At 44.6% G+C, this 13,118-nt stretch overlaps 1 protein-coding gene across 1 annotated transcript in view; it reads left to right on the forward strand.

Annotated features, from left to right (window-relative positions):
- fam13a (family with sequence similarity 13 member A) overlaps positions 1-13,118 on the forward strand; it is a 34,493-nt gene that overhangs the window by 8,791 nt on the left and 12,584 nt on the right. The window contains exons 8-12 of the mRNA XM_055508031.1: positions 2,472-2,692; positions 6,773-6,814; positions 10,817-10,858; positions 10,949-11,137; positions 11,736-11,921. Coding sequence (XP_055364006.1) covers positions 2,472-2,692; positions 6,773-6,814; positions 10,817-10,858; positions 10,949-11,137; positions 11,736-11,921 — 680 coding nt within the window. The remainder of the gene's footprint in view (positions 1-2,471; positions 2,693-6,772; positions 6,815-10,816; positions 10,859-10,948; positions 11,138-11,735; positions 11,922-13,118) is intronic.

Consider the following 13,118-nt stretch of genomic DNA (forward strand, 5'->3'; position numbering starts at 1 on the left):
AGATGAGCGCTGTCACAAAACCAGCATTTGGTCGTGTATTTGAGTGGAATTAAAGCTTGGAAGTTTCCTGTTTCTCTACATGACTGGATTCATTCATTCAAATTAAGGAGGTCAGTAACAGAGCGGCATGTATCGTATATGGGCTCGAAAGGCACAAAGGTGTCCAGCTCTGTAAATGTCTCATTTGTGTGATTGCAAACATACAAAGTGAACTCGCATCAGATTTACCGTAGGTGTAAACACAGATCAGATTCCTCTCTCTCCTGTCTGCCACCCCAGCTGGTGGAGGCAGATGGCCTTCCACCCCAAGCCTGCTTCTGTCACCGCCGTTGAGGTGTTGTGTTTTTGTTCATATGCTGTTATCACATTAGACATTACAACTATAATGTGTGACCTTTCATTTTACATTTTAGAACAAAAGTTTCATGTGAGAGGTTTTGTCGAGGGATGTCGATGTGACTTTGACTTATTGGCCTTGTGGCAGTGGAAGCCAGTTCAATATGTCTGACGACTAGTGGGTCTTTTATGTCATTCCGTTAAACTGACTGGAGAGGATTCATTAGTCTCATGCTACTAATTGTTGTACAACGCTAAAGACACGCACACAAAAAGTCCACAGTGATGAAATACAAGCAAGAACACCAACAACATAAACAGGGTTTTAACAGTTACAACATTAAATTCAAAGAATCGCAGTCTGTAGGACGACACCAAAACACTTCATTAGTTGGTGTAAACATCTTAATCATTAATCAAAGTAATTCATCGTCATACAATAAAGATTAACTTTTATAGCTGCATTTTCCAAACACCCTCTCAAGGTCAAAGTCAGCTCACGCTTGGCCTCAGTTGAAAGTGTTATTTCGGTGCTTCTCAGCTCTCACACATGACGGTGAGCTGCTGTGGCACAGTGAGGCTGCGAGTCCATAAATTATACAGTATTTACCCACCTCAAGTCTAGTGGTGAGAAAAACACACACTCGAATTACAGAGCCCTGAACGCAGCGCGGTGCTCCCTTTGCTTTATGACGCATGTGTCATCAAAAAGATCAATGTGGATATTTTGTTTTGATCAACGTGTCTGTCCATACATGAGCTTTGGACTCAAAGGTCACAATGTTTCTGGGTCCTAGTGGCGGAATTAATACACAGTACCACCTCCTGTTGCTATGATACAACCATGAAACATGTTTGTTTTTTTTAAAATACGCAAATATTAATTATTAGGTTATTCTAGGATTTTTTTTCAAAAAAGCCAAGTTGAAGTGATTCGTGTAGCAAAGGACAGGTATGAATCTGCTTAGTTTTCACTGTTTAATTGTTTTAAGAGACAGAAAGTGGGAGAAAAGTCTGTAGACAGTTATTAACAGTAATATTATTATTATTATTTTATGAATGGAGTTAAGTTTGATATTCGTTTTTTTACATTATTCACTGTTTGGTGCTTTATATCCTGTATAGTCTTGTTTGGATTGTTTCTTTTTTGTCTTCCTTGAGAATATTTTAGTATATTTATAGAGAATTTTGGCATAAACAAAAGAACACCAACACAACAATCTCAACGTCAACAAGCGTTGACAGAGCAAATCCTGTGAAGCCAGCTCGGCATCTCTGTGGCGTTTCCTCTAACTTGAGGAAGTGGACTTTAACAGTCTGGAAACGTAAACTGGCATGTTCTTATTCTGTCTACCAACCTTTTTCTGCTTCTGCCGTCCTGCTTTTCTGGGAAAGACAAAATCAGCCAAATCAATTACGAAGCCCAAAGGGGCAAAATCCATACTCGGTCCGGCTGCAGAAGCTTGTGGAGCTCATTATGTTCACAGAGATGCACTCATTAGGTGGCTAAAAGTCTAAATGGAGGCAGCATCCACAGATGTTAGAGCAACCCATTAAGTTAGGCTCCAAATGGAAACGTTCCACTGGTAATTGGTATAAACTAAAAAAAAAGGAGGCCTTTTAATTTAACCCGTGGATGCTTATCTGGGGCCAGGCTTGTTTTTGTCCATTAGCCGATGCTATCAGACCCGTTCCATACTCCACAGCCAGCTAGATGTTTGCCCTCAGCTTAGATTAGAGACAGATCGGTGGGTAAAACAATGCGGAAAGGTGCTTTTCACAACGTGGCTGTGATTAGACTGAGGTTCTTCTACTACACTGCCTTGGACGGTTCACGACGCTTATATCCGCTCAGGGTAAGACCAACATCTGTCCACCTGTAAATCCTCCTGTTTTCCACCCTTACCTCTTCTTTTGTTCTTTTTATTGCTCTCTGCCTCACCTCAGAAGTAATCTGAGCAAAGGTTGAAAGCCCCAGCGCACGCATGTGTGTGTATTTGTGCTTCGTATCATTTACCTCCCGTGCTGTGTCATGTTTCCTGTCACGAGACTCACCTGCTCACCTGTGGTCTCATTTCCCGTGTGTGTGTGTGTGTGTGTGTGTGTGTGTGTGTGTGTTTGTGTGGTCAAACCAGGTGAGGCGGGACCAAGGCGACGGCGCTCCTCATCTCGTCTCCCCACCCATCTCTGCCGGGTCGCCGCGCACTAGGCCGCTCTCCGCTCCCACGGCTTCGCCCTGCGCCGCCGGGCGGAGGAGCCCCAGCCCGGAGGCGATGGAGGCGATGGAGACAGCTCCAGCGCCTCACGGTGACCTGCTCGACGCCAGCCCGTGTGGCAGCGCCGAGGCCCTCAGCAGGTCAGTGTGGGCTAATATTAGTCAACCACAACCTTCAAATAAATCATTTAAGCTCATCATGCTGAGCAAATAGAACGGCTGAATAAAGAATAGAATACACCTCCACGCCTATTATAATTAATCTTATTTGAAAGCCCAGTCCTTTATGGCGGTTCTAATGAAAACTCGCTGCCGCCCTTTTGACTGTGTGCGTGGGTGGCCCACACTATTTCCAGGTCCAGGGGTGGCCTGTGGGCTGCACATAGCTTATGCCCACTGTTTGTATTGGTGAGATCCTATGGGCTGAGGTTCGGGGTGAGGAGTCTGGACTCAACAGCAAGCCGTACGGCAATGTGCCCCTGACTTGCAAACAAGCCTATTATAAGATGCTGAAATGGGAACCGCTTGGTGTTGAGTGTCCTCCGTCTTGGAGTAGCAGAACTCCACCTGTGATATTGCGGTTCTGGCTTTTTTAATCAGGAGTCCACCCGTATTAACCTCGACAGTGGTCACACCTGAGCCATCGGCCTTTAAATCTCGCCCCTTTATCTCCTTTACACACCCTGAGGTCCAGCATATATGCATTTGCTAACTGAAAACATGAACCTACACAGTAGCTCGCTTTTTAACCGCAGAGCTGTTTCCACTCACTGTGAACGTACAGTTTCTAGGTAACGTCGGGCAAAGCGATGTAGCAGCAGCAACGTGAGTAATGATGCTGTTCTGGCCTCTACTACACACTGTCAAACGCACCGGTGACCTTTACTACCACATTAATCAAAGTCTGAAACCATGTCAGCACCAGCTCCATTAACACGTTACATAAAGGTGTCAAATGACACATGCGCACATTGAGGCACGCTCAGACATACTACAGTACCTGCATACTTTACTTCTGTTACTCTTTCTGCATTCAATCTTCCCATTAGGAGCTGGATTCTGTCCCTGATGAACAGTGTTAGTCGTGTGACCTGAAATTGGTTCTAAGTCAACAAGACCTGTGACGGGAAATATGTACACGAAGTGGCAAATATAATCCACTGGAGGTGTCATGAGCTTTCCTCACTATGCCAGGGTACCCGTAAATCTGCCCACGCCCTAGAATTCTGCTTGTCAGGTCGTATTGGGTGACTGATGTAGAGGCAGCGTGACGGGGACCCCAGCCCAATGTGCATCAGCAGCCTGAACCTGCTGGTATTTACCAATAAACACCTGCAGCGGGCAGAAACGGCAGTGATTTAACACACGCCAGGTCTTCACACGCACCAGCGGCGGCCGATGGTTGTTTATTACAGCCTTTATGTGGACAGAATAATATTGTTTCTGTGCTACGTAGCTATGAATCCTCCATGTATGTGATCATTTTCCATGAAAAGCTGTGTCATATGTGATGCTTGTAAGTCGGTGCTTGTTTATAGCCTCTCGGTTGTAAATTTGCTATTATAGTGTTTTACTTCTAGAGTGGTTCACTCCCAGAGCTTCTAATGGAGCCGCATTTTGACCCGTGTACTCGGTCAGACAGTCAATCTCGTACTACGCATTGCACCCACCTGTACCTGAAATACGAGTCTCATTCGCCACCCAGGCAGCGTGAGCCGGCCCAGCAGCACCATGTGAACCCGTGCTCTTGGCTCCGCGTAGCTGCACGCAGGGGACGCATTCTGGCTTTTGTGCTGCGTTGCCATGGTTCACTGGGTTCTGTGATTTAACTATTGGGTTTCTTGGAAGCCCGTTGGAAATAGACGGGAGTGCGGAGCGTTGCAGTGCGGTGTCAGTTAAGGTTCCTGGCGGGTGCCTTGGTGTTGTTGGCGGCCTGTCAGGAAGTCTCATCCTGACGGAGCATATTTACAGCAGAAACCTGCCGGCTGGCTCAAACTGGTTCTGCTGCAGTGCGAGAATTACATCTTTACCAGTTCTCACACATGGCGGTGATGGCTAATCACTGAAGGATGAGGACAAGGATGATTCCCAGTCATTCAAGACCGAAATGATATTTTACTGACTTTGAACTTCTAAATAAGTTTGATGGTCAAACCCCCCCCCACAGTTTGTTCTCTGAGGTATTCAAAGAATGGCCAGCCCCGGTCTCAAAGCTAAATGAACCGAGACACCGCTGAGTCATCATACATCAGCTGTCTGCTGCCTTCGCTTGGCCTTACATAGGCTGGTGTCATCGCCAGTCCTTCAGGGCTGAACGGTGAGTGCTGGTGTTGCGTGTTTTAGAGGGATTTCTGGCGAGGTAGGGCACGGCGGGACTCTGCCAAACTTCAATGTGGCCAGTTAGGATTATCCAAGTGACCAGCACCTGCTAAGCCTTTGTCTACACCTTTTTAAAAATGCTGAAAAAGTGGAGCGTGCCCAGATTGGCCAACTGGCCATTGGTAGTTTTCCATTTGCACCGAAGGGATCAGGCCTTTCCGAGTATCCCTACAAAGCTTCTTGTTATCCCCTCAGTAAGGTAGTGGGTAAGCAGGATTTCCGCTTTTGCAACTCACGGCGGCAGTGACAGCACACATTATTTTAATACGCTTGCCAGACTGTGTAACACCAGCTAAGACCACGAGTGCGAAGGAGAAAACCTTCATTGCTAATGCCTTAAAGGAATTTTTGTACAAGCGTCGAGTAGTGAACCACAAGTTTCCTATATGTTGTATCATCAACGAACTTTGGCCCATTTTGATTCTTGCCTGACTTGAAACCTAAATCCTTTGTTTTGAATTTGTTGAGGAGCCTGAATGGTCAAAGTGTTTTCTCCTCCCCTGGATATGCCTGCCCCTTACAGTAAGCCACATAAAGGTACGTCATGTACCAAAACACGCAAAGTACTCAAAATTCAATCACTACTCTAGTATTTCTTCAGGATTTCAGAACATCCGAACCTCAGCATGTTTACAATGTGCAGTCCTTACTGGTTGTGGGTGGATGTGATGTATCAACAAGAGCTTTCCAGTTTGTTTGTTTTTTTTTACTGCTGTATTTCTTCAGTTAATCTGAGGGTTTTAAATATTTTTTGTATACGGTATAAAAATGTGGAAAATCTGAAGGACACTACAAATTCTTAAGGCTCACTTACAGCGATGTCTTGCTCGTTTTTTTGTTTTGTTTCAAGATGGTAAAACTAGAAAATATTTGGCATTTTTGCAAAGAAAATTAGGGAAACAATTACTCAACATGGCAATCAGCAATTTAAGTAGTAGAAAATTAACTTTCGTTTCAGCTTTATTAATGCTGCAAATACTGAAATGGAATTATGTATCAATACTGTTTAGGAGAATGAACTCCAGCTTGTTGTTATTTATTGAATTATAAATACATGGTTAAGCAGTGGAAACCCCCAAAAATATTTGGGATGGACTTTGTATGCATCAGCTCTACCTCATTTGTCAACAGTGTTTTTAGCTCGACCTTATGCCCCAGTGCTTTTTTTTCTTAGCATTTTTGTCCTCTTGTCATTTGTTCACACAATTATCCCAATACAGACCAGCTCAAAAAGTAAAATCCCACTACTAATAGTTAATCATTTAATATGCTCTTACAAGACATTTATTGTGATGTAAATTAAACAAATAAAACTATACACAATCAGCCTTTATATGTTGAGGTTTTGGTTCAGTATTTTACTTCCTTCTTTGACTTTGGAGAAGATCATACACTATCCCGCTCTACTTGGGCAAACACGGCTATGTGATTATGAAATATTCAGCCTGTAAGTGCCAGGATATGAAAATGTTAAGCAACCTCAACTTTCAGTGCCAGCTCCAAGTTCCTCTTATCGTTGCATAATTTCATCATGTGTCACTGGCGTTCACTCAGCGTTCACTCAGCGTTCACTCAGCAGCAGCAGCAGCCGCAGCCGCCAGCCTATATTCTAGAGCTGCTCCCATTTCTCTGTTGGTTCATAATAATTACCTGAGACAAGTTGCACAAAGGGACTGATCTGCAGCGCTGCATGGCTATTATTCGGCAGACAAAAGCCAGCCGTAGGTCTATTTTAAGCCTCGGTAACATGTAATGATGAGGGGATGTGCTGTGTGTTTTGAAGCACTTTATAGCCACATCCTGTAAGCTAATTGATTACATCTGTTTATCTTCATATTTCAGATCCCATGAAGAAGAGAGGCCAATATCTCCTTTCTACATGAGGTATGCTTCCTGTGTTATGAAGTTGTTTTGGACTGGAGGTGTGGGGGAGGTTGCTGCATGCTGCCTCAATGCATTATCACTGCAAACAATGGGAGCAGTGATCACAGGGAAAACAGAGTGGCATGCACATGCAACGCTCGGCTCATCACTGTTTGGTGAGTGTGGCAGAGATGGTGCAACACATGATTCAGACACGTGAACAAAACCCTGGTGAAGACAAAGTGTTTCAAGTTGGTGTGATGGGAAAAATTATTTAATGGTGTGGTTACATTTTTATTTATTATTTAGTAATGCCAGGTTTTTATTCATTTATCAAAATGCTAATAATAATAATGTAATTACCTACACTAAAAGTTGCCTAGTCATACTCAATATTATACATAACATGGTTTATGTTAAATCTATATATTTATATCACCATAGAACATCTGAATTTAAAATACAACAATTTCCATTAATACAAGTGTCAGTATAAATAGGTTCATCAGAAATAAAGAGAACCACAGTAGTCGTTTACATGAAAGCTTTTTACAAATGCAGGTGTGAAGTCTCGGTACCAGTGGGCTACAGCTCATTCATATTCATCTCTTATATATCAATTATCCTACAGCGCTGTCACCACTTCCCATTTGTCCATCAGTTATGCTGACATTAGCCAAATCACAGCGAGTCTTAACATGTGGTTCCTCAGTCGGTCCTGCAGAGTGGGAACGTTGTTTGCTGATATAACCTCAGAGCTGACACAGCTCCAGTCTGACTGTGAAAGGAATTTTTTGGTACATAAAAGAACTGAGGAGATACAGGCCGGAAGCCTTGCAGCACAGTTTACTGCACCAGGTGACTGGCATGTAGAGCTAACAATGAGAAAATCAACTAATGACTTTCTGACATTGCAATAAAACGTCCTTATTGTTTGCAATTAAAGTTCAATAAACTGACCTTTGTAGCTTTTGCAGAACACTTTTACAACTGCAATAAACATGGATCACATCCAAAAAACGATCCTAACGGCAACATCTAGTCTTAGTCGCTACACGAATGTACTGTAATAAACACGGGTCCTGTTTATCGCGTTTGTGTGTTGGAACCGCAAAGGTCCCAGCTGCTCTAAGTAGGACCTCGACATGTACTCTGTCACAGAAGCAGCTAATGTGCAGCTTGTGTACATTAAAGTACAGTATGTTACATACAGTAACTACTGTATGACTTCTTTAATTATGACATGAGAAATATACAAGACCCTGTGTATCTAAGTCTATTTATTTTCGTACACAGGAAACTGTCTGTAAGTACATTTTTAACAACATATTTAAAGCACAGTTTAGTTTCAGCCCAGGTCTGTATCTCTGACATCACTGAATGACTGAGACGTAGTCAACCCAGTCACTCACATGTGTCAGTGACTAACCTTATGTTCTACTTGCACAGTGTCACGCACAAAAAAACAAACTTGTCTTCCTATCCTTATATGGACGTTTCTTACTGTGTCCCCACTTTGGTAGGAAAATGTTTTGGTCCTTACTATGTAGCATGGAAAAGAACAAACACACTCGCACATACTGTACCATACAGACTTTTCCTCAAAATCCACTTGCGTTTTTTCACAGAGACTCAACCCATAACATGGGAGCTTAACTTCATCCCAGTCAAACTGGATTGTAGACCAGCATAATTTTCTTCCCTGTGTGTTTAGACCCTAAAGATCCTGGCTAATATCTGCTCATGGTGTAATACAGGATTACCTGAACAGATGCCTTTGGGTACACGGTGCAGAGGATTTGACTGGCGTAAGCTGCTGCTGTGGAACCTTTGGAGTGGTTTCTTCTGTACTTTTTATACCTTAAGGACTACTTGACTTTAATAACTCACAGTAACTACACAAACATATTATTATGTTCCTGCTATTACTTGCAGAGGGATTTCCATAGTACAAGCTTTTTTAAAATTACAGTATACTCTGCATAACAAGATAAGATGATAAGATAACTGACAGACCTGACTAGTAAATAATAAAGACATTGACAAATGAAAACCCAGCTGACATAAATCACTTCAGGTGTTTCGTGTTTAGATTTTTAAGTGAATTCATTTGCGATACACCTGTTCTAGAAAGACATGGCATCTGTGTAGTCAATGTTAAACATAGCAAAACTCCTAAAACTTGATCAAAGTCAACCATGCAATAGATAAACAAACTTTATAGCTCACGTTGATGAAAATACACAAGCACTGTGTTGCAATATGGCCACCTGCTCAGTTACTGAGCAAACACCGGGCGATATTTGATGGTGTCACTTTTTATTTTTGAAAACGTGTGCCCGGACGAAGCTCAGCTCCCTCATTTCCTGGTGGTGGAGTTTTCATTGTGTGCCTGGTGCACTGACTCATCTTTTTTTTCCTTGTGCTCTCTTTTATCAGTAGTTCATGACTCATGATTGCGCCATAAGAGATGGGGCTCCATGCCTTTCTAATACCAGTGGGGTTTCATCATGTTTAGCTAAAAGTAAGACAGAGGTGCCGTTATTTATGGGCCGTGTCGTCACTTCCTTTACTGTTCTATGCCAACCTGAAAACTGTGCTGCCAGGCAATATTAGACCAACAAATCGTTTACCTTGATGCTCACGTTCAACTGTTTTATTTATTAGCAGCCTAAATGTGGCCCATGCAAACGTGGGAGAGCTGACTTAACATTAGCAGCCAGGACAGAAAGTGCAAACAGGGTCGGCGTGTTTCAGGGTGCAGAGAATCGCGATAATTTTCACATGCATTAAAAAGCTTTTTATCACCTACAGAACGTCTTCTTATCAGAATCGAGTCTCGCACCAGTCATAGGCTGGTTGTTAGATAAATACTGCACAAGAAAAACTTCACTCACTCTTAGTGTGTTGCTCACAGCAGTCCACGCTGAGGCCGTAGCTCCTGATAGAGAATCACCAGCCAAACGTGTTCCCCGCGGCCCTAAACTGCTCCGTGCTCGAAGCATATGGAAGTTAACCTTCATTTGTTCCACAGGAGGTTTTTTGAGATATGACGCCCAACTCCTTCTGGCTCATGTTGCAGTTATATAATTAACCCTCTCATCACCTTGTATACACAGAGCAGTGAGCGATGGGGGGGGGACTCCTCTAGAGGTTTCTAGAAACCTCCTTCATATCACTGGCCCTAATATGTGCCCTGCACTTGATGAAGTGCCTTTGACATTTACAGGCCTCGAGGGTCAAATGTTAGGTCAACCTCAAACACTGCTGCCGACCCCCGTCCCTTTCAGGAGCAGGTCTATTCTTGGCTAGCTGCCATTGTTTTTCCTGGTCTTGGTCAGGTCTGCAGCCTGTGGAGCAGCTGCGAGTCACAGCTGACACTCTATTTTAATCTGCTCCACTATGCGTTTGTATGACGACCATATGTGCAAGGTAGTTTACATAAGTTTGCCATCTTCTACAGTACAGTACCCTGAAGCCCTTATTATTCCATTATCTCCGCGGTTCAGAGCTCTCCGCTGTCACCGTCAACACCACTGTTTATGGAGGATGTTTTGAGGTCAGACCTTAAGACGTTGGGATATTTGTACCACAAACACAGCAGAGCGCAGGTTTTTCAGCATGTCTAATCTGCTGCCTGTTTTGCCCTTCGATTCTAGGTAACACTAATGGTCAAGTTGTACTAGTTGTCTAGTTTCAGATGAGCCCCTTCATGTACAGTGTTACCCAACAGTCTCCAGCTTGTGTCCCCTTCTCATATTCACATAAGAGAGAAAAGTAATAAAAAGATTAAATATACCGTCTGGGGGCGCCTACATGATCCACAGCAGGAATCACTGACTACTCACCCTCTATCTGCTTGTGTTCTGACATCAGGGAAACGCTCACTCAGGCACACGAGATGCTTTGATCACCTAGGGACAGAACCTGGACTCCTGGGGGGTTTCACCGTTGCTCAGTGACTCGTTATGACCACCTGTTTCTGCGGTGTCGACTAATCCTCGCGTCTTTCTTTCCTTCCAGTAGTCACCTATCCCCCGTCCACTGCAGACCGGATGTGTTAACGTGAGTGGAATCCGTCATTTAATCCGTCGGTGCTGCTCTTGCAATTAACCAATTTACAGACAATGCCGTTTTTATTGCCGCGCGCTGTAGTTTCCTGGATCGGACGGTGCGTTCAACGGTGGAGCAGCACCTCTTCGACGGGAACCCCATAGAGGATCAGCGCTCCGGGGACTGCGGGTCAGTCCCGTGTCTGCCGTCTCCAAGGGCGACGGTGACGGCTCGACAGAGACGCAGACACCAGAGAGAGCAGCAGGAGCAGGGGCACCAAGACAGGAAAAGGTACAGAGGACCTATAAACCTATGAGTGACAGCACTGACCTTGGCATCGAGCCCCTCCACAATGAGTCTCATTATCAAAATGAACTTGTCCACACCTCACTTGTTGTCAAGTATAAATGATACAGTTAGTCATTTTACACTGAAGGCAGAAAAAGATGCGAGTCATTTCTCAAGCTTGACCTTGGTCTCTCATTGCAGTGCCTCTGCTTTAAATTGTGTGTTGATATCAGTAAACATTCTTAAAGCTTCATTCTACGTGGGAAGATCTTCCATCTGAGGCAGTGAGTCATAACAACTAGAGCTAATCCTTGGTGATGGAGACCTAGTGAAGTCAGAGGGATCAGATACACGTGCAACAGGCGGCACAAACTGTCTGGAAGAGTGTCAAATGTAAATATTCAGTAAGCAGATTTAGCTCCAAAGCTAAATAGCATTTAGCCGCTGGAGACGGTATAAGTATGAGGTATCAGGATGACCTTCCCGAAGCATTTCATCCAGCGCCAGGCTGATAAAGACGACCCAGAAATGCTCAGCAGCGAGAGAGACGACAGGCAGACGTCTCATCCCCCCGCGCTTTTCTCGTGCGCACTGCGAACAGGGCCGTGACCATCAGGACGAGCACCGACAAGGAGAACATCCCATCTCACCGCGGGAGCGGCCGGGGCGGCGGCGCCGAGGCGCGCGGAGGCCGGGGCGGTCTCACCGAGCACAGCCCCAAACCCAGGAAAGCGAAGCAGAGCCCGGCGCCGGTGCTGCTCGCTGACAGGCAGGACGCCCACACGCAGTGAGTCAACGGCGCTCTGAATCCGCGCCTTTTATACCGCTGTGATTTCTCGCCCACTCCTCGCTGGCTTTGTGGTTTCCTTACTGCTTCCTTTGTTGTTTCTCCCCCTCACTGCTGCTGGTCAGTCGCAGCACGTTTCTCCCTTTCCATTGGGGTCAGTCTGTGGTTGTAAATAGAACCGCGTCACCGTATCTGCAGATGTTTTCAAAGGCACAAAACTGTTCATGTATAATGTGCTGCACTGCAAGAATCCCCAAATGGAGGCCCGTTGATGGGAGTGGCAACCGGCTCTGCTGGACTGCTCTGCTCTGGAGGTCAACGCTTTGCGTAACAGAGCAGATGACACACGATGCCGTGACACATATGTTATATATGCCACGCTCGGTGCAGCTGTGGCAGCGAAGCCTTGACGTTCAGCCTCAGCCTGTGTCTGTGTCTGTGTGAGCGGACACATTTGTGAGCGTGTTATGTCACAATGGGCTGAAGGTCCCTGCAGCGGCGTTGCCACTGGGTCCATCGCGATGGAGCCGGGGAGGATCCTATACATGCGCTGTTGTTTGTTCTGTGACTGAGGCGGTGTCGCGGGTGCAGTTTTAATTCAGAGCGGACGCTGTTAATGATTAAGCTGAACTATACGGTGGCACACTTTCCAGTGCTTTTAAATGCTACTGATACTTTGCTCATTGCCCGTTGGTCAGTGCTGCTCTTCAGTCCACGCTGAGATGTATCAACAGCTATTTAATCCCATGAGAGCCATTCAATGAATCCTTCTAAATGCTGTTATCTTTGTGCCATTGTCAGCGACAGAGGTTCTGAATAGATTGCTTCAATCTATCCACACACATCCACTGTTATGTATAGATTTGTTATTATTTGAGCACGTCTTGTGTTTCATTTCAATAAAAGGTAATTCTGAAACAAAGAAAAAACTAAATGCTATGTACAATGCATTTTCAGACATTCACATAATAACCATGGGGTTTTTTTGTACTTGAAGGAATGCGTTTGTGAAAGAGCTGCATCTCACCACATGGACAAGACGAGGTGAGGCTCATCTTACCTCAATTGGCTGTTTATACGCATTGACTTTCTCTATTTCCCACTTGGACCTTCCTTTATTACAGTATTATTTGTTTTACATTGATAAGCCACTGGCTGCTACTGCTGTCTCACCATGTGCTGTGTATAACGAACACC

Source organism: Betta splendens, chromosome 1 (genome assembly GCF_900634795.4).
Source record: "Betta splendens chromosome 1, fBetSpl5.4, whole genome shotgun sequence".
In the NCBI taxonomy this organism is placed as follows: Eukaryota; Metazoa; Chordata; class Actinopteri; order Anabantiformes; family Osphronemidae; genus Betta; species Betta splendens.